Here is a 22,541-nt window from a genome sequence, read left to right as displayed (position 1 = left end):
GCATATGTAGCAGAGGACTAGATCTATACACTTGAGTGTGTAAGAGCATTTCTTGAAAATCTAGTGGTTGACAGTGCTTCAGAGCTTGGGATCTTGATCCTGTCACTTTTTAGTAACTAGGGGTACAAAAACAGTGCCTGTGGAAGCAACAGAGATATTTGCCGTGACAGCTGTACCTTGCTCTAGTTTTTGCATCCTTATAGAACTGTGGTGACAACTGCAAGGTGAGTGTTTACTTCTGTTTGAAGTCAGATGCCTCTCTTGTTTCCGAGGCACTGCTCCTGCTCAGTATGGCTTCATTGACAGTGGTGATAGTCTTGGGCACAGGCCTGCCGGTTTACCTGCTGAATTTAGCATAGCATTGCCAGTGCCTGCTGTCAGCCTGACTTGCTTTCCACCAGGGGAGCATTAGAACAAGATCTCAATTTATTTTCTGCTGTTGTCCAAGCTGAGACACTTGGCTGCCCAACCAAAATAACAATGTGTGTGCGTACCACTGTGCACGCAGACACAGTGGTCAGGAACACTAAAAAGCCAAAAGCCAATGATCTGTGATTCATCACAGAACCTCTGTAGATGGAAAATCATGCAGTCAGCGTGGTAATGGGTAGAGATTGTTGGCTGTTGTTTCTGAATACATCCAGAAGTGGTTCTGAAAAGATGTTAAAACACAGTCTTGCCTGAAGCCATTTTGGTTACTAAACATCATTAAATGTTCTGATATTCTGCTTGGCATAATGCTATTAAATGAAGAGGTTGCATGCACAAACATGTGCAAAGAGGAAAATGTGTGTAGAAGCTTCCTGAATTTAATTTCTAGTTGTTGACGTCAAATGGGCTGGACTTAGGACTTTGCTTGAATTTGTTTTGCTATTTAAAAAAGAAAAAAGGGGAAAACGAGCACCTTGACCAGACTGACAGAACTTGCCAGAATCTTGTGTTCAATAACATCATTGAACAAGCCTGATTCTTGTTATGGCAGTGACTTTTCCAGCAGTTGAAAGAGCTGATGTTGCAGTGTCGCTGCAGCACGTGCCAGGTGAACGGTGACTCCATCCTTGAACTCCTGTGATTTTTGTGACCTTATCCCATTAAGCAGATGCACAACTGTTTTGACTAGATGATAACCCCAAGTTTGTACATAATCACAGGGATGCCATCTGTGCCTGCTGCCTTGCCCTGGGACATCTGTTCAGTAGCTCTAAGAGCATCTGCTGCAAGTGCTGGTGCTGCTCCTTGAAAGAGGCTGTGGGGCTTCATTTGGCACTTGATCAGGGATGACGGAAGTTGTAAAGTCAGAACGAAAACTCTGCTTTATTTATGTTTGGAAGTGATAAAGGGGAAGATTTCCTGAATGAAATGCAAAAAGTAGTCATGCCTTAGTTCTTAGAGCTCTTATTGAAGCACTTAATCAGGATTGCGCTTACCAGATGGTGCTCTGTCTTCATAGTGCAATGTTTTAGTGTCTCATGATAGGTGCTAGCGTCATAGGGATCAGAACAAAAAGTGCTGTACGCACTCTAAAGGTGTTCACAAGAACATGTATCCTGGAGCTGTACTCAGGGTTCTGTCTTGTTTGGAATCTGTGAGCCCTCCCTCCTTTGGCCACTTTGACACCCTGAGATCAGTAACATCTTTGAATGAAATGTCATGTTCTTTTTGTCACAGGTAAAACTCCCTGCTCTCGTAAATGTGACGAATACATGAATATGTTTCTTTAATGCAGATGATGGATTAAAACAACTCATAAAAAGACTTGGGGCTTTCAGCTTCAGGTTTCTTACATGTTTTTATTTAACATCAATGCTGACTTTTACATTTTCTGGGGTCATGGCATCCACATCATCTGTTTCCAACTTACAGTGTACTTTTAGGAACCTGAAGCCTTATTTCCTCATCTGGAAGTGAAATGAGCTGTCAAACACACAGGTAGATCTTCACTATGATTGTGGAAAAATTAAAGAAAAAAAAAAAGAGTAAACATCAGTAAGTCAGGCATTATTTTCTCCTAAAAATAGCCAGGCATTATCTTCTCATAACAGTACCCTTATGTAAGGTACGTAGGGGTTGAAAAAATTGTCAAGAAGAATTGTAAAGCAACTTTAGTTGATTGTGGAATGATGTCCTTCTGTAAAGCACATTCCACGATCTTAAAATAACCCAGCTTTTTGATATGCATAAAATTCATCTGAATTTAGAAACATGTTTTTGCTTTTTTCTCGTACACATCATGATTTGAATGAGAGGGACTGCTGACAGATATAGAGAAAGGATTCCAATTCTATAATTGTGTAAAAGAAGCCAGTAGTAACCTACATGCTTAGCAAATGCGGATATTACAGCAGTGGAATAGTTTCAGCCAAGGTCATATACTCCTCTGTATTGCTCTTCCATAAACAGTGTTTTTTGTTGATACGTGTGTTCTGAGAATTTAATCTGTCAAAACAGATGTTTCTTTTTAAACAGACATGATCAAAAGTAATAAAATACAAAACATTGAGAAATAACAAATAAAACAAGAAACCATCCCTTTGTGCTAACAAGCTGACAAATAGGTGACTGTCGCACATGTCTCTTGGAAAAGGTCACAACGAAGGCAGCAGGGAGGCTAACCATAGCAGGAAGTTGACACACAGAGATATCTCAGACCCATCCCAGACTTCATGTGGTTGTGATGCAGCAGCAGAACTGGTTGTAACACTCAGCAGTCTCCCTTGGGCTATTGATATGGATCTTATAGCAACATGGAAAGTTCACGCTTGTCTGCTGCTGATGCGTTTATTCAGGCGGTACAAGTGTGGAAGACCAGCATGATTTTTCCCAGACGCTTTAAGCCTTTCAGGATCCCAGACTTGTTCGGTTCCTGCATTTTCTTCTTCCTGGTAAAATATTGGGAAGAACCTATATGAAGACGTGCATGTTAGAGACTAATTCATTTTCTTTCCTCTTGTATGGTAGCTTCTGTTCATGCCCCCCCTCCTCCCATTTACCTGGCAATTTACAGTAGATGAAAACTTGTGCAACAGCATGCCAAAAAGCTGAGATAGATTTTTAAGAGTAAAATAAAAAATCATTTTCTCACAGGTTGATGATTCCTTGCCTGAACTTATGTTTTGCCACTCATTTGCCTTCCATTCCACTACTTGCAGATTAGAACTTGAACACAGAATAAGCACATTTACTTCAGCAGTGAGTGGCCTTTATGTTGTAGCTTTTCTCTAGAGTCTAGTTGGAGGAGGAAAGAAAAGATGTTTGCTATTGAGAAAGCTATTTGCAAATCAATTATGTTCATGTGGTATATTCAGAGAATAAACAACCACATCTTCTAAGATGTGAACGTGGTGATGTGTGTGTATAGTCAAGATGTCTGTGTGAATTTGAGCATCTCCCCTCTCCTCATCCCCCAAATAAAATAATGAATAAATAAAGGAAATCAATGCAGGCATGCTGGCTTATGCTGCCTTGCACTATTTAAATACCAGAGAATACAAACGGGGCTATCCAGCCAATTTCTCCTGATGGGGTTTTGTTGACTGTTGTTTGCTGATATTTGTTTGAGTGTAACTGCTGCTGATTTGCGCTTGTTGAAGGGAGGTGAAAAATAGGTGCAGAATTTGTTTGCTGTCATCTTCTTTTCACGTAGCTGAAGAGGTAAAATATGGTGTTTTATACCGTCCTGTGGCATTCAGCCACAGGTGTAGGTGTACATATATAGTAAGCACTGGCTACTGCAGTAAGCTTTAATCACTTCTGTCTTATATAAAATGAGTCCGGAGACTGACAACAAGCTCTGTGCATAAGCAACAAGCTGTTTTTAGTCCAGAAGTAACTACTGACACTAAAGCTTCTGAGATGGGAAACTATGTTGCTTTGCAGTTTCCTATATAGTTCACGTGATAACACATACATGATTAAGTACAGTGTCTGACTGACCTTTCCAGGGCTGGCATACTGCCTTTTTTATTAACAGACGAAGCATTGTGTAGTAAATGATCAGCTCCGTGGCTATAAGGCAGTATGAAGAATGACTGCAGGAAGCCAAGTGCTTCCCATGACAGAAGCTTGTCTTGCTCTCAGGCTCTTACGCCTCTATGATCAGCCGTGTAAACATATGTATTTATACTAATACTTTGTATGTGAGAAAGATGTTGTGTAGATCTTCTTTTGTCTTTTTTGATTTTTTTTAGTGTCTTGGTGTTGCTCGTCTGAACAAGAGCAAAAGAAGTTCTATTTAATGACTTCCATTTGTGCTTTGACAGCAGATGGCAATTAAGGAACATGTAACTATTTAAGTATGACTTCAGTGATGGTACTTGCCCTAGTACTTTCCTGGCTTGCAAAATACCAGAACCAGTATCTTCTGTATGTTGACTGAGCTTTTACTGAATATCAAGACAAAATAATAAAAACATCCTCTCCAAATTTCTATGAGTGTAATTTAGGTATTTTAAAGATATTTAGGTGGTGGAGGTTATCAAGATTCTCCTCTTCTGTTTAGAGAAATCCTGTTCCTCTGCTCTCCTTATGCTTTTATGTGTATGAAACCAGCTAGTTCCTTCACAACACCAGCCTTTCCTATTTTTTCGTCCCTGTACTGAATATATTTTTGTACATGTCTGCCTTGCTTTCATTCCATTTTAGTTTTGCCTTTATCTGCCTGTGACTGTTTTTACTTTGCACTTGAGTCTTTGATTCGGGTGACCTGATAATGCTCATGTTGTATGTGAAAAATCTTGCAATCTTCCGGCTGTCTGAACAGCAAGGCATTGTCAGGATGGAGGAGGGTTTGAGTTTTGCTTTGGGCCAAGCTTTGTCTTGATGTTCCCCTTCCCAGTCTGTTGTGATCTGTTGCATATGTCCCCAGCTAGTGTTTTATCTCAGAACCTAGTTCCTCCCAAAGATCTCCATTTTTCAGTTTTTGTGTTCTAAATAGCCTCCGCTTCACTGGTGAGAATCATTCTTGAAGTACACGCAACTTGTGAAGAAATTCTTGTCCATACTGGCTATTGAGGTCTGTGGAAACAATAATTGACAACTGGCTGTTGATTATTTTGTGTTGCAGTATTTTTATATATGTATGTATGTATTTATTTTTTAAACCCCAAACTAGCATCCATCTTGCAACTGCCATGTTAAATTGCTGTTGTCCAGTAGGGAAAAACATGACATTTTAGAGGCAGAGAGGGGTAGGGGCTAGCTGGAAAACCTAACATCTGTACTTAGTTGTAGAGGTTTTTCTGCTTTAAGAGAAGCTCTGTATAACCACCTTTGTATATCTAGGGCTTCATTTTGCAAGAAAAATGAACACCTTGATTTCATATGCTTTAAATTTTCTGTTATCTGAGGGCCAAGACAAGGCTTCGCTATTTCTGCTACCAATGTGTTGCCACCAGGGCAAAATTCACCCTAGAAAGAGAGCTGCCTCCTTCTGCCAGCATGAGGCCAATTAATAGCTTTACTTTGTTAACTCAACAGTACTGTCCAAGGGCTGTTCCCTTGTGACAAGTGTGTGAAGGTTTTGATTGCTAATGCCAGGTGTTGAGACACCTGATCTATCCAGGAGGCTTTGTTCCCTTGTAAAGCTGAACAATTACAGCTGTAAAAATAAAATTGAGAAAATGAATTAAACACAATTGCATGTAGGGGAGTCCTAAAAGTAAACAATTTTTAAAGTAGATTTGCAAATAGCGAGTACAAATTCCACGATTACTTGATGCTTTCTTACCTTAATGGCTTTTTGTTTTTTCATTGGTAATGATACATATGGTCCTTTATTTTTGCATTGCCTACAAATCCTGCATTCATACAAAACGTCTTGGTGAATAGAATAAGGATCATTTTCTTGTCATTGAACCTGTTCTGTGGATAAAAAGAGGACTTCAATTTCCAGGACAATCAAATGGTTTTGAACATGAGCTGTTTTCGTGTAAATGGTATTGTGATTTCTATAATGCGCTGAATGCGTAGTACTTGTCTCTCTACTTCTTTTTTAAAAATGACCTAGTAAATCCATGCTGAGTAACGTCTTTAGATTGTGACCTTCCGTGTGGTGTTTGCTTAAGGAACTCTACGAACTAAGAAGAAAGCGACAGAAGCAATGAATAGACCAAAAATGGAACTAATTCTTCACGTTTTACCTACAGCTATTTTGAACTGGAGAGCAGTGGACTACGGGATGAGATTAGATATCACTACAGGTTTAATGGGAAGTCAAGAACAGAGGTGTTCCCCTACCGGCTGGCGGATGGACAGTGGCACAAGATTGCTGTATCACTTAGTGCATCTCACCTTCTGCTCCACGTGGACTGCAACAGGTAAGAAAACGTCTTCAGTAATTTAATTCTTTTAAAAATGCTTTCTACTTACAGCACAAGACTAAAACTGCAAAAGGAGATGAAAAAAATGCTTAATTTAAAAAGTACAGCAAACTGTAATAGAATAAGAAAAGGAAAATAAAGCATTAAAATATTACATTACATTGTGATTATGAACAAACGTGGAAAAGGTTGATTGCTGACTGGGGAGTATTAAATGCATCTCTGTTGTTTAGGCACTTGCTGATGTTATGTTTGACTGTGATTGCGTTTAAGAGTGATAGATTGCTGTGCAGTCTGTTCTGTTGTGAACTGCTTCACTCAGCATACCTGTAAACTTGAAGAATAGATAGATGTGTCAGAGGCATTTTAATTTTATATTACATAATCAAGCAATGCACTTTTGCTGATTTTTCCACCCACTGCCCTACTTGGAAAGTTCCAAGAAACCTGGCAGCTTCTTTTCACATGTATAGAACTGATGCTGCGTGTTTTTGGAAGGGTGTTCTGTCTGTCATTGAACTTTTTTTCCTTAAAAAGTTGCAAAGAGCACGAGAACAAGATGGTGGATTGTCAGGATTTCAAGGAATAAAAAGGCAACTACCCAGGAATCTCTCTTCTGCTGGGACGTGATCTCACAACGTATTGAAGACTGGCTTTTGCTAACTTAGTGGTTGATGAGGGAACTCAGAAAACTTGAAATTGGGGCCTTCAAAAATAGTCTTAAGGAGTGAAGAAAATGAACTGTTACTTTCAGATATTCCTGCACTGAAACAAGTGTGAAAATATTCTTTGTATTCGGTGAGAGGATCAGTTTACTGTATGCGTTTTGGAATTGTTGGACTTAAATGGATAGGGCAATGGTAGCTGATATTTCTTCCTAAAGTCCTCATTTCAGGCAGGCAGAATAAAGTTATGGGACTTTTATTGCAGGACATGCTAATTGGAACATTTGGCAAAGTTTTAAAACTGCCCAAAGTAGTTATGAAGTACTGTCTTAAAGGAATGTTACAACCATTTTCTGCAACTGCATTAACTACTGACAGTAAAAACCTAATCTCAAGGAAGGTTGCTTATTGAATCTTTTTGTTTGTACCCTAAAAACAATAATACGCTTAGAGCAGTTTCAATTTCATTCAGGCATGAAATTTATAATTTTTAAAGATTGTCTTCGTTTTGGTCTTCGGATTTGTTTATCTTACCATTATTTTTTTATTGGTTATAATTTCTATTTTATTTTCTGTTTATTGACAGATTGGGTTTTGGGACAGAATCCTCATCTCCTATGTTTTATTTATTTATTGTTTATATACATATATATATATATATATATAAAAGATATATTTATGAACAGCAAATGTGTTATAGGAAGACCTGCTTAGCAGATTTTTTCCTGCTGACTGCCTTCTTGCATGCAATGTTAAACGAAGATGACATAAAATGCCTGTCTGGTACAGAAGTCTATCCAGGGACAAGAGAGCTGCATAGTGTCGTGGTTGATGTTCTTTAAAGTAACAAGAAGTAATAGATAAATACAATTACAGAGTAAGCTGTGCTGTCATATGAGGTGATAAATATGTATAGATGTCTCTGTCAGGTAGCCCAAAAGAGGGCTGATGGATCTAAGAGTGTCCCCTTGGCTGCTCCCACTGTAGCTCCATGCCTAAATATCTATTTGGCCGTGCATTTGTGGCAGTTTATGACAACTCCTGCATAAAGTAATACGAGTAGTTTTGAAAGCAAGACTTGTGTACAGATCACAGTAAAAATTTAAATGGTGAGGGAAAAAGAAAAAAAAGAGGTTTTTAAGTTCCCGACTCAGCTGTGTCATTTCTGTTCAGTTAATTAGAGACTTTTGTGACTCTTGGTGTTGTAGTTTGCTTTTTATTTTAGCCCCCTACATCTTTGCACCCAAAGGAGGAGTCAACATATTTCTTTTATCTTTGCACTGGCATTTCTGGCTGACACTACAATAAATGTCAAAAGATGTGAAAATGAAATGCTTGGTCTAAAGAAGGGCAAGCCGATGAAACGTATTTCTGAGCACTAACAAAACCCCTAAGTTTTCCTAATATTAGAGTCAAGAAAACTGCAGCTGAAAGTATGCACAGAATCCAGTGTTAAGGACTGTAGACTTTATATGTAAATGTCACCCTTTTAGGCTGTGCATAGATGCCTAACAAGAAGCAATGCTTTTGCAGACTTAACAAGTAAGTCGCAGGGAAGGAGAATACAACTGCGTTCAATAGATTCACCTGTCCAACCTCCTGCAGATATTTGGGTTTTGCTTCTCTTTTGGAGAGTTCATCAGAACAAAAATTAGCTTCAAGTGTACCTGTCTAGTGAAAGGGGTTCTGCGCTTCCATCTTACTGTTTCCCCACCCTTGTTGGGGGGGGGGGAGGGGGGGATAAAAATGATGAAAAAATCACAGAGAATCACAGAATGGTTGAGATTGGAAGGGACCTCCAGAGATCATCTAGTCCAACTCCCCTGCTCAAGCAGGGTCACCTAGAACATGTTACACAGGATTGCATTCAGGCAGGATTTGAATATTTTCAGAGAAGGAGACTCCACAGCCTCTCTGGGCAGCCTGTTCCAGTGCTCTGTCATCTGAACTGTAAACAAGTTCTTTCTCATATGGTGATGAAACCTGCAGTGGTTCAATTTATACCCATTACCGCTTGTCCTATCACTCGCTACCACTAAGAAGAGTTTGGCTCATCATCTTTACATTGTCCCCTCAGGTGTTTATAGAGGTTGATAAGATCCCCTCTCAATCTCCTCCTCTCTAGGCTAAACAGGCCCAGCTTGCTTAGTCTTTCCTCATAAGACAGATGCTCCAATCCCTTCATCATCCTCATGGCTCTATGCTGGACCCTGTCTAGAAGTTCTGTGTCCACCCTTTGGATTCCTATGGGATTTCTTTAAGGGGGTTGCAACTTTGCATCCTTACAAATGTGCATGAATTTGTATAAATGTGTTATTCCTTTTGTTTTCGGCTGCAGTAATATACTATAGGTTTGAAAGACTATTCTGGATAAGTGACTTGTGAATATGGTGTTATTAAAGTTAGCCTGCATGTGAAATTGCACTGAAAGTATTTGCATTGGGAAAAATATCCAGACATAACATAATTTTGCTACAGGATTTACATCGATACCCAAATCCAGCCTCTGGCTTCTAAAAACTGCAGGGCATCGGAAAGCATTGGATATGAAACTTTTAAGTTGTAAAGAGAGTCAAATCTACTTGTATTCTTCCCAGTCTTACCACCCACATTAATCTGGTTTGTAAAATTGCTTTGACATTTGGTACTTGATTGTCTTTTGGATTCAATTCAAAGTTTATTTCTGTTTTTCACACTTAGAAAGGTTAGGGTAGGCTACCTGAGAACTGGTAAAAGCCTTTAGTGCTTTTAAGAGTCATCTTTAAAACAGTATAATTGCCTCTATTCTAATGATATGTAACATGGTGGGGGAGGCATATGTATCAAAGGAGGTATATCTGCACAAGTACAAAAGTGTCCTTTTAAAATCAGCTCCTACTGTGCCTTACTTGCTGCTTTTGGTGCTCTTTGATGAACAGGGAGTAAGAATTGTTGCTAAGTTTGATGCTCAAACTTAGAGCTGCTGGCACAGGAAAATGCTTGAGAGTACAGGCTAAAAGCCCACTGAAAGTCACTGGACTCTTTTTTCACTGACATTGAGAGCCTTTGCATCGGATGTAGGAGGTAGCCTCTAGCCAGGGATGCAGTACAGACTTTTGGCATAAGCAGTGGGTGTATATGCACACCTGTAACATTTTGGTAAGGTTCAGAAAGCTTAGAAAAAATGAAAAGACTATATTCGTTATGAATGTCCAACTGATGCACAAATAAAACCTATGCTGAAAGCAACACAGAAATGAATTTCACTGCTCTTGCTTTCCTTCCTGATGTTACACCTCCAGCGCTAAGTCCATTAGTGGTATGCAACTCTTGTTTTGAAACATTGGTTATGCTTTGGATCTGTGCTTTCTTACTGCAGGGAAAAGGGAGTTGTCACGGGCTGCCTTTCTGGAAAGTGAACACTTAGGCTTATCTAGAGCAACTGTCAGAGGGTCCTTAAATAACCTATGGTCCTAAAGGGTTATTGTGTTGTGAAATAGGCTCTGTCAAGCACCTTCCCAGATTTGTTCTCTTTGGGGAGCAGAGGTAAAGGATCCTGTTGTGCATAGCTGCATTGTCAGGAGGTTTTCAGCCCCAGGAGATTGTCAAAGCCTATTTTAAGTTGGCATTTGTTTTCAGTTCAATGGGAATTAGTTTCAGCTGTAGAAAGTGTGTAATGTTGCCCAAGAGTGAGGGAATAGCATCGGGGCTACAATGTAAGAGGTGGTGGGAACTGTATTAAAATGCATTTATTGATAATTTATTAAAGAAATATAAATTCCAAATAGTTTTCAATGTATCTAATTCATCTGGGGAGGTGATCTGAAGGCTGCTTGCTTTTTATTTTTATTTTTGCTGTATTTCTTGTCAACCATACTGCTGCAAAGGTACGCGCCTGTCCAAAGAGCATAAGTATTTCTTTCCTTGAACTCTGTCTGCAGGCATAAAAGGTAGAAGGCAATTGGCTGCAAAAATAAATGCTTTCCAGTAAAAATATGTGCTAAAGTGCATTTTATTATGAATACAGCCTGTAGTTTTGATGGATACTCGTAGCTGTTTGATGGGAGGAGTTGGTAAGTGTATAAGAGAATAGATTATAAAACTGGAGCAGGCTAGGAAGTAGTCTTCCTCTGAAAAACATGTTGTTGTCTTTTATGTTTCTTCTGTTAGAACAGGGCATTAAGGAATAAAAAATGCATGAGCAGTGAGAACTTTTTAATTGGAAAAATAAATAAATAAAAGCAACGTTGTCCAACTATGGGAACCCAATACCTCTGAGTCCTTATAAATAAAATCTTCCAGCTGCTAGCGTGACGTTTTTAACTTCTCTAGATAAACTCCGGTGACTTTGATTAAAGCACAATAAATAAAAGAACATTTAAAGTGATCCCTTTAAAAGAGATTCACCACATTACTTACTGTAAAACACTTGCTGTTGAAAGAGGAGATGGCAAGGTGGTAGTGTTACGGAGTTAGGTAATTTATTCTCAAAACAGTTGAATATGATCTTGTGACCGAGATTGCTTCTCTGCTCTACGCTGTAGCAAAAACTGTCACAGAACTGGTTACTTAGGTAGAGTACTATAATTGTGCATTACAGGTGCACCCAACAGCTGATTTGTGGTATTCTGGATTGGAAGTTAATTTTCACCTACTGATTGTCCCTCATGTTTGACAGAAAGGCAATAAACTCTTTAGCATAAGAGAGATCTCCATCTGGCTTATCATGTCAGCTGTTGTCAGGCCTGTATCATTATAGTTATTGTAGTTAAGCTGCAAGGAAATGTTCAAGATGCATTCAGTGTGACTCAAGAGAAGATTTTTTTTCATTGTTTTTAAAAATTTTTTTAAATTATTTTTTTAATAGCCAGGGTTTTTCATTAGATAATCAACACAGCAGAATGGTAGTATAGGTGCGATTGAAGGCTGAAAAATGTTCTCTCTTAACCCGGTCTCTGTTTATGACAAATTCTTTTAAAATCCTAGATGAATCAGGAAAAATTCATTTTTATTTGTGTAGATTGATAGAATGGCAAGAAGATCATGAGCATGCAAGTGCTGAAAATGTACTGTAGAAAACAAAAACAAATTATTATAATCTGTGGCTGTGCCTGGCTGTCTTAGATCCTTTGCCCTCCCCTAGAAGAAGATAACACGTGGAATCAGTACGAGCAGTGTCATCAGCTGGCTACCCTATGCGGGGCACTGTGCTGCAGCAGAGGGGCCTTACGTAGCTCCCTGTAGCTCCTGTTGGGAGCAGAGAATGCAGCTGCTTTGGCTGCGTGAAGGAGTTTATCCAGGTCCTGCTGATGTTGGTTATTGAAGAGGCTTCAGGGTTCTGTTAAGGGCCTAAAATAGGACCTTGTGTCAGTCCCCAGAGTCTGACAGTTCGGTGGAGCCAGTGTTTGGTAGCTGCAGAGCCCAGCTGCTGCTGAATAGAGACTTAACAGTGTTTCTAATTGCTTTTTTACATTTAGATTTGGGGCTTGTGGTGCTATCCAGTGAAAATGTTGACAGACAGGTTCATGACTTCAACAGGGTAGGAATAATGTGTTATGCTTTGCTATTGGCATCTTGCATTCATCATATTTATGTGGTGTGGGTGTGTCAGAGGATGAAGAATGGTGGAGGAAATCATTCTAAATCAGGACTGGCAAGCTTCAGTTGAGTTTGTCATTTCCTAAACCACGTGAATAGGTGTATTATCCCATTCTCTCTGTTTTTGGTTGTTTGTCCAACATACTTTATTTATTTTTAACATCAAAGCAATAATCCCTTAAATTGGGGGTGATTAATTACAAGAGCAGTCCCTGAAAAATTTAGCATGCATGTATGCAGAGAAATATATGTGGAGCTTTGTTTCTGTGGATATTTTTTTTCAGGACAAATCTCCTATTACTTGACTCCATTTTCTATTCATTTGTCGGCGTGCTAATGGGGTCATATGGACAGAAAGATCATCATGATTTGAGAATCAACTACATAAAGAAAATATTTTGGGTTTTCCCTTTCAGATTATAAAAATGATTGTCTTTCACCAACTGGGCAGATCAACTGAGATCCAAAACATAAAAGAAGTCTCCCTTGTGAAATGATTAGCTAAACTCTGGAGTTCACAACTGGTAGTCACAGAGGGTAACACTGGAGCTGAAATGAAAAATGGCTGTATAATTTCAGTAAATACTTTTATAAAAAGCATTGGACCTGGGCCAAATTGCAGATGAGAACCCCTCTGAACTCTTCAGAGGTTGTCTTGAGATCTGAGTCTCCGTATAGCAAATAATCCAGAGTCTGAGCACTGTGGGGTGTGAGAGAATGACTGAGAAAACAGTGGTGAGGCTGCTCAAGTCTGTGAAACTAACCCAGAGTTTTCTGAAGTGTTTTAGTTCTTGGGGAAACTTTCTGTGACAATTTGAAACAGGAATAATTCCCTAAAGGTAATTGTTTGGAAATCTAAACTTGTCAAAATCCTCAAGTTGCTGCAGCAAGGTGGAGGCTGCTTGAATCGGTTGCTGCTACCCAAAATCTGACATTTCCCATCACCGTACTACTTGGTGACCAAGCAAACCAGCAGTGGTGTAGGAGCAGTCATGTTTGTTCCCCAGCTGCAGGGAGCTGGGAGGCAGTGGGGTGCTTGGAGGTGGAAGGTGACAAGGCTTGGAGATGCCTTGTGTGTGGCCATCGTGGCTCTGGGTGCGAGGTGGTGGCAAGGACATTGGTGCAGCGGTGGTACACTGTCCTCTCTTGCTTCGCGTCACACACAGAGCCACTCGGCATATTTGCAGACTTTGCTGTATGTGGGAGAGCTGTGTCCAGGCCCCCAGTACGTTTAAATGGTCTTGGTGAGTCCAAGGGGGGCAAGTGGGCTCAGCACTGAGTGCGGGGGCAACTGAGTGCCTGGTTCTGCGCTGTGAGGTGAGAGCTGCTTTGTAGATATGCTGACTGAGAGAATGGCACAGGCAGTCCAGCCTCATGTTTCAGTACTTCATGGATAAGTGTTTAGTGAGCTGTGTCTTCTTCTCTTTCTTCTTTTTTTTTTCATAAAACATCAGATGTTGGCTACTGTTTTGGTTTTTTAATGATATGAAGAACTGCTGTTAGTATCAATGCAATGATACTCGAAGGAGCAGTGAGGTGAAAGCTGGTAGCTTGATCCTCAGCACTGCAGTAAGGTAACATGCTCTTTCTAGTTCTATGGCTTGTTTTCATATCTCAGTCCAGTCTCTAATGAAAGAATCAATAGAAGCTGCGTTACATAATTGTGCCGCAATTCTAGCGGCATTCCCTTCAGTAGGACAAAAATGAAAGCAAATAACTGTGTCAACTAATGCAACTAAAAGAAATTCCTTAGCCCCAGATGACTCTTTCTGTGTCACGCCAGCCACTTACCTTCAGTCAAGCTTAAGGATGTGCTGTGCAGTGTCCCTGGGGTGAAATTCTTGCCCCATTGAAGTCTGCAGTGAAAACTCTCATCGAGTTCAGCCGAGCCATGCATTCACCTCTAGAGCATGTCAGATGCTGAGAGAAATGAGCTCCAAACCTGAATGTTGTCCCTGGAGAGTGCTTTTCTGTCTGTCTGCCTGGCAGTTTCCATCAAAACTTAATTTTAGAACCAATATAATGACTTGTTCTGTGTTTACTGTATGTTTCATGCACTTCCTCAGTCATGGCCAATTAGTTATTATGGGGAGAGAGTAATGTTATCTTTCAAACCACTGAGGCTAAAATGGGCGGTTGAAAAATACCATGGGAGAATGGAGATGAGGGTTATCTGATGAACCTGCAGTAAGAACTGGGGAATGTGGAATGAATTGGACCTCTGTGGGGTTACCGAAATGGCGGCTAATGGGGAGTACTGGCAGCTCTGGGGAGAGCCACGTGCCGTTGCACAGTGCTGAGACAAAACTAATGAGAGGGCTCTGGTGGGAGCGTGAAAGCGAAGGCAGAGCGTTAACAAGCAAAACTTGTGGTCCTCAGCCTGTAGTTACCTTCAGTCGTGAACAGAAATTGGCTCTGGAATGTGGCTGAGATTATTTTATGATGATGTACAAATCATTTAGTGATGACATATACCCCTAGATGAGATGAGCCTGTGACAAGGTACTCTGCAAGGCAATTAATTCTCAGCAGACTATTCTTTTGGGGGCAGGGAGGGGGGAAGAAGCTGTTCAGTAGAAACATTGCTTGTGCCTAGCTTATTTTTAAATTTATTTTTTGTACCTGCGCAGAAAGGACTTGAATCTTCTCGCAGTCATATCTGTCGTACCATACTAGAAAAAGCGACTTGGGTGTTGAGAATGAAACAGAAAAGAGGACTTTTGTGAAGAAGGGTTGTTTCTAGGCAGCAAACTTAGTGTGCTTCAGTTTCTGTTCTAAGTGCCAGCTGTGAAGGCCTGTGTGCTGCAGATCTCGGACCAGGGACCATCATGTCCCTGTATAATTTATGTAGGTGTAATGGAAGCAAAATTTCTGCACTGCCAGTTCTCACTTAACAAATGTTTTATGAAAAACACCAACAGTAATCTTAACTTTTCCATGACAAAATGGAGATGAAATAAGCCCTGTAACCATGATTTTACCTCTTTGTTCTGGTAGAATTTTATACATGGGTTAATTTTGCTGTGAGATCTGAAGTACCAGTGTTGCTTTGTGCCATTATGATGATGAATGTTTCTACCCTATTGCTTTTTGATACAAGATAGGCGTAATTATTTACTACTTGTTTCATAGATACTTCAATGTAGGTTTTTTTTTAATCTTGTATGTATCTCACTTTAAGAGCTTCTTGTTCAGTTTGTGGGGAGAAGAGCTTTTCTTAATATCATCACTTGGAAGAACTGATTGAATTCATTTCTCCCTCTTTCCAGAATCTTTTTTAAATGCTTAGTCTTCTGTTACTGATACTTGGCAGCTGGGATGTGTATGAGCTTTTAGTACGATGTTTAGTAGGGTAACAAGTGAGAGTGCTGTGCTTTTGGCCTTCTTTTTAACAGTCTGCTTTAATCAGTGTTGTGGTTTAGAAGCTGATTCAAAGCTTGCTGATGTTAAAAGGTGTCTTTTAGTGACCCTATGAGTTTGTCTTCTATTTATTATAAGTAGAGTTGTCTCCTTGTGTGTAGTGGATGTTTGTGCACATCATATAAACCCCTATTGCTAAATGTTTTATGCTCTGGTACTCAAATAGCGATAGATGCTCACAAGTGGTAAAACAACTGCCAAAATATCTTTGGTAAGTTAGATATTTATTTGAGAGGTGGTATTTGAGCTGTGCGTCCCTTGACTCTCTATTGAGATGTTTAAAGATAAGTAACTAAATTCATATTAATTTGTGAGTGGTGGGTCTTGATTTTTTTGAAGAAAAGTCTGTGCGTGTAGATGAGATCTCCTTCAGCACACAGTATTTTTTTTCTTTGGACCCAAACACTACCTTATGCTCTGCTGTGGCCAAGCAGGTTGAATATGGTAAAGTTAGCATCTTCACCAGAAACAGAGGTAACTGCATTTCTCTTACGCTTCTGCTACCTGCAAATTATGTGCAAATTTTATGGGCAAAACCAAGATCAGGAGCCACATGCTGTTGGCCTCAGGTGTAACAGGTCAAGATGGACTTCAAGGAAAGACATAAAAAAGAAAAAGGTTGCCAATTCTGAAATGTGCAATAACCATCTGGGTATCAAGTTAACGGGTTTTATAATGAGAACCCAGTATTTTTATCGGGGTATGTGTGTGTGAGGGGAGTGGGGTGGGGAAGGAAAGTGCAGTGTTCTGAATACGTCATATGTAAGACACAGTTGACCTCATAGTTTGTCCTATTTTTTTCTCCCCACAACTCTTGGAAATCCTAATCCAATGGCCAAATTACTATTTCCAACTAGAGTAAACTTTCTGGGGAATGGAAGTACTTGCCATCTCAGTGTAGGATCTGTTTCCTTATATGTTGTAGGCATTGGCATATTTTTGCCTTACTATGTTTGATTTCGGTTATTTTCTGGATTTCTCATACTTTCAGGAGTGCTTGTTCATTATATGAAGACAGGCAAGCACCATAGCCTTGTAGGCAGGCTGTTAACCTGGTACTGAGGCACTCCGAAGACTGTTACCGTCAGGAACTAATTGTATCTTTTTTTTCCTATCTTCAAATTAAAGTTAATAATACTGACCTCGTTTGTAAAGGTGTCTGAATTCACCTCAGGATTTCTAGATGTATGATACCCTACTGAGTGTTCTGAGGAAGACTGATTTCTGTCCTTCATGTGGCCAATGCCGTGTAACTTAATGGGTCCACTCCTCTGCTTTGAATCAGTAACAGCGATCCGTTTTAGTTTAATGTGAAAAATCATTAATAGTTTTGTAGAAAACTGCAAAGCCTATTTTATTTATTTATTTTAAAGAAAGCTTCATGTGTAGACAGATAACATTTACCTGTGGAGATTGTGTGGAGAAGGACCGCCCCAAACCTGACAGCAAAATGTGTGCTTCTAACCATCTTTCCTTTCATTAGTTTCATTTCTGCCTGTTGCTGGAGGATCTTAAAAGTTAATTTGCATCTCTTGAATGGAAAAAGAGGTTACTTATAGAGGTTTAATTACATACATTTTTGTTTTTGAGTTTAGATTTTGTAGTCAAAATAATAAAACTGAGATGTACATTCACTTATCTCAGTGATTATATAGGAAAATCAGTGAAATCATTTGGGTGCCATAGAATTTGAGAAGAACTCAAAAACTGAGCATGAGCTCTTGAGTCTTTTACCTCACATATACTATTACTGGACAGCTATTTTTTTTTTCTACCAGAGCTGGAAAGTAACTTTTGATTAACTAGTTTGCAGTTACTATAGTATGTTCAAAATTTAATAACAAAAGGCTTCCCTCAAAACCTGATATTTTAATCTAAATTGCTTTTCCCTGTTAAGTGTTTTGAAATCCTGTCTTATGACAGAAGAGAGAGCACGAAAAATCAAAATTTCCCTCAGGAAAATTATTTTTCTGAAATACAATGCTGGAAAGTGAATGAATAATTTAGTTAAAGTTGCTCTAGAGCTGAATACTTGTCAAATAGTGCATCCTGTCTGTAAACACTATTAAAAAAAGTCATGTTGGTGTTGACACATTTTCACTGGGAAATATATAGAAAATGAAATGAAAATATCTGATATCCTCATATTTCTTTTCAAGACTTAGACTAACGCCAGTGTTGTCTGTTAAAGCTAGGTACTGATGTATCATCAGTTTCTCCATGCAGCTGGGATCCAGGAAACATGTTGGACAAAGTTTTAGAAGTGGCTGGTTATTTCATGCAATGGACTGTGTTAGGAGGTATGATGCTTGCGCTGTCAGATGTATGGAATTTTTGCAGCCTCGGCTGGAGATCATAGCAAGGATCAAGGTGGTCCGCATCGCTGTGAATAACCTCTGGAGGAAAAAAACTAGTGCAAAACATGGGGGAACCTCCCCATCTCCCAATTTATTTCTGTTTATTAAATTGAGAAAGTTTAGAGTGCTATAACAGTGAGTTGTTGTGTGTGACTTACCCCTACCCTCTGGGTTATTTAAAGGATCTGAGGATACAGTTAGATCTATATAGGGTGAGGGAATGTCAGTTTTGTTGAGGATGAAGTTCTGAATTGCAAAAATGTGCTTCAGTGACTCACCCTGATGTCAGAATGTGCTCCTGTGCAGTCGCAGGGGCTTGCAGAGGCTGATTAATGTACAGTAAGATGAATCATACCCTAGAAACAGTTATGTCTCTTCATTAACGAAAGTGAGTCTAGAGAACGAGCTCCACTGCAGGTGTAAACTTCTGCAGCATCTAAAATGGGGTGTGATGAATTCAACACCTGGATGCTACATAAATATTGATAGCTTTATGTGAGTAAATCAAACATATAAGCTTGTTCTTTGATTAGTAGAGACCAGAGGCTGGGAAATGAGGTTCTTGCCATGCCTCAGTCACAGCAACATTAGACTGCAACTATTAGTTTCTTAACGATACCCCTGATAGAAGACATCTCTTGGGCTTGAATCTAGCCTACAAATTGGATAATGCATATTTGTATTTGAGCAACCTACTCATACTTTAGACCTGAAAGAAGTTGGAAATTCCATGATTTGCGAAGCTAGTTCGCAAGCAAATGTTGGAATTAGAATCTATTTTATGTTCAGCAGTTGCGTTTCTTGATCAGCCTATGCTGATTTATGCATTCTAATGCAAACAGACGCAAAGTTTATTTTCTTGTTCCACTAAATATTTCAGCTATTTCTAAAATGCTTCTGGCATGGCAAATATTATATGTATAAAGTAGAGCTACTCCACCTCAAAAGTGGACATACTCACCCAAGTGTGAACTTTCACTTGTTAAAGTTGCACGTAAGAAACCTACTTTAATACATGAGAAAACTGTCTTTTTTTTTTTTTTTTCTTTTTTTCTCCCCAGAAGAAACATGGCCTAGTGTGTGAGATGCTCCATCTAATGTCCTAGATCTTGGGCAGTGTCCCTCTCTGACTCAGTCTTTGTGATCTTGGTTAATCAGTTGGTCTTTCTGTCTATCTGTCTGCACACATGTAGAATGAGGGTAACAGAATTCCCCTATTCTAATGGAACATTGCAAAGATAAGAATTTTAATTTTAAATTGAATGGAAGGTAACTGTCTCCTTGCTTGAGTTTTAGAGGGTCTTCCTATATGCAGCGAAAGGTTTGTGTCTGTGTATTTATTTACATGCAGATATTTTAGATATGCTTCCCTTCAGGAACCCACTGATTCTTTTCCAGATATTCTTTCTGTATTACTGTAATCTTTATGTCACAGATGGCTCTTAGGAACGCGTCTTTGAAAAACGTGTTTCTGAGGATTCCGTAAGAGTACTTCATAAATCAAACTGCAGATAGTGTAGAGATATAAATTAAACAAACAAACAAAAAAGCAAAACAAACAGAAAACAACAATAACAGAAGACCACAAAGATATCATGGGTCTTTGTCAATTAGTTTTTTTTCTTATTATGTTTAGCTAAGAGGGTCAGCAGTTAGTAAATATATACTGAGCATGAGTATTTCAAGAAAGGAATTGTTTACAGTTGTATTCTTCTGTGTCTATGGTTTAGCTCCTTTGAAATACATTGGCATAAAGTAGGGACAAAGCAAACTCACTCTTGGAAAGTGAAAGCAGTAGTCATAAATCTGAAAGTCTAGAGCTTCTATTAACCTAGAGACCTGGGTCTCCTGATGCTGGAGGGTCTGTTCAGTGTGTAGTAATTTTAGAGACCACGGTTCCCTGGATTTTTTTTAACTAAAAAAACCTGTTTTTGTGAAGTGTATTGCATATTTCTCCATGTGAGTATCAAAGCCAAGTGTATTGGAAACAGATATCCCAGGAGCTCTAGACCAGTACTTAATAAACTGGAAGTGTAGTAGGTACAGTTCAGCTACTTTTATGCCAAATACAAAGTATCGGCCAAACTGACCAATAGTGATGCTCCTCTGCCCAGAAAATCAAGTAAGGAAATGAGAATGAGGTGAAAGCTTAATGGAGCTGTAAAAACAGACAAACAAAAGAAAAACACAAAACAAAAAATCCATTTATTTCTGTTCAGCCTGAAAAACACTTTCTTCTTGCACAAAAAAAATCAATGCAGGAAAGGGGAGTGGAGAAAAGTCTTTTTTTCCCATTTAACAAACAATAATTGAAATAGAATTTGATCTTTAGGTAGTAACTTCTGTCATTATGCTTTGAGATAGATTACAAAATGTTTGTGCTCCATAGGTTTTTCACAGTGTAGAAACCGCCTGAAAATAACCTGAATGATCACTAGCTCATGATAGATTTCTAAGTGGTGTTTGTCCATGGATAATCTAAATGTCTGGGTGATACCCTGTTCCCCACAACTTACACAAGTAACACCTTAATCTTTTCCTGTGGACAGGGGTCTTCAGTACCCACGTAGTCTCTCCCCTTCTCAAGTACCTGCTTTAGGAATGGTGCACCACTTCTGTTCCTGTGATTTTAAACAAGATCCTGGCAGCCAGGAGACGTGCCCAGCTCCTGGTTTGGCTTCAGCTGCACACCCATGAACCCCGTTGGTCTCAGTTGCCAATGCCTGGAGCTGGTGCTGCATTGTTCACTGATGTTTAAAAACATTTATTTTTACCTTTATGACATCCAGTGATTGTGAATTAGTAAACTTGACGTGTTTCTTGGCTCATACTGATCGAAAAGCTGCTTTTGTTTGGTTCCAGTTTTTCTCATCTGTGGCAGTTTTGCATTTGAGTAGCTGCTTCTAGCCTTGCTGGGAAAGTCCCATGGATTTATTTATTATTATTATTTCTTAATCACTCTACCTTTTTGTCAGGAGTTGCAGTTTTTTTAATTATTATTATTTTTTTCTTCATTTTTAATTCATTAGTGAAGTAGTATATCGTGAGCCATGTTTTTGGTAGTCTGCTATGGTTTTTTATTCACTGTTATGAATTCACGTTCACTTTTTGACCTTTTCATTTGCCAAGACTATAGAGAGTATTACAGTGATAGCAATAGGCTGTGTGCCTGCTTACTGGGGCCTTTTTGCTGATGTTTAACATCATACAGTAATAAAGTTCACATTGTTCATGAACCCAGTAGTATGATCCAAACATCCTCTTATGTAGAAAGGTAAGTACTGATCTACTTTGCTTGCATCCTAAACCTGTTACTTATTGGGCAGATTCATGGAGAAGATACATACATAACTGCAGGCAGGTATTGTAGAGTTCCTTTATAACCTTTAACTTGGGGTAACTAAAATATTCTTCAATAAGTAGTATTGTTGAACCTGTTTTGTTCCTTTTTTTTAAGCATTGGGGTTTTGCCAGAAGTGGAGTTCTTGATGGAATACTGACTAGTCATGCATTTATTTATTTGTTTAGATCAGGTGTTTTTCAGTGAGGACATTATTAATCTAAGTCACGATTGAAGATGTGCTACATATCTGAAGAGAAATTCCTAACATGGTAGTGTAATTCATTGATTGGCTTTCTTGAGCACCTTGATTCTTTGTTCCTTGTTCAGCATTTTACAGCAGTTTTGCATTTGAGTAGATCTTTAATTTTGCATGAGGTGTGGCAAAAAGGTTCTGCTTACACTTTAAAATATTGATAGAGATACTGCATGTGAAATTCCTATAATTCTCAAAACGTGGTTTAAGAGAATGCCATCTTGTTTTTGCTGTTTTAACAGGTAAAACAGCTCAGCGTGGTCATTTTTATAGATAGTAAGTAATTAACTAGCAGAGGAAGAAATTTCCAGGAGCTTTGAATGTATCATGCTGATGGAAAGTGATGAATTAGGGCTGATTATAATAAATTTGAACAATAAAATGATAACTATTAGAAGTCTTTTGACTACTTTGCTGACATTTTAAAACTGGAATTTTTACTTAACTGTTTATGGTGGTGGTGTTTTTTTTAAGGAAACAATAAGTGGTGTTTTGGTTTTTTGTTTTTAAGATTGCTTCCATTTAGTTTTGGCAACTGATGACCTTCTTTTCTGCATTAGCAAAAATGAGTGGGATATATGACTCTTTGTAGTTAACTCTGTAAGAACT

The 22,541-nt window shown here is 38.9% G+C and overlaps 1 protein-coding gene across 6 annotated transcripts in view; it reads left to right on the top strand.

Moving 5' to 3' along the window:
• The window catches only part of NELL1 (neural EGFL like 1), a 292,307-nt gene that overhangs the window by 33,701 nt on the left and 236,065 nt on the right, over positions 1-22,541 (top strand). For all 6 annotated transcript variants that reach the window (XM_080594043.1, XM_080594042.1, XM_080594044.1 and 3 more), the window contains exon 4: positions 6,144-6,314. In XM_080594043.1, coding sequence (XP_080450169.1) covers positions 6,144-6,314 — 171 coding nt within the window. The remainder of the gene's footprint in view (positions 1-6,143; positions 6,315-22,541) is intronic.

Source organism: Anser brachyrhynchus (genome assembly GCF_964034855.1).
Source record: "Anser brachyrhynchus genome assembly, chromosome: 5".
Classification (NCBI taxonomy): domain Eukaryota; kingdom Metazoa; phylum Chordata; class Aves; order Anseriformes; family Anatidae; genus Anser; species Anser brachyrhynchus.
This window is presented reverse-complemented; position numbering and strand designations above follow the sequence as displayed.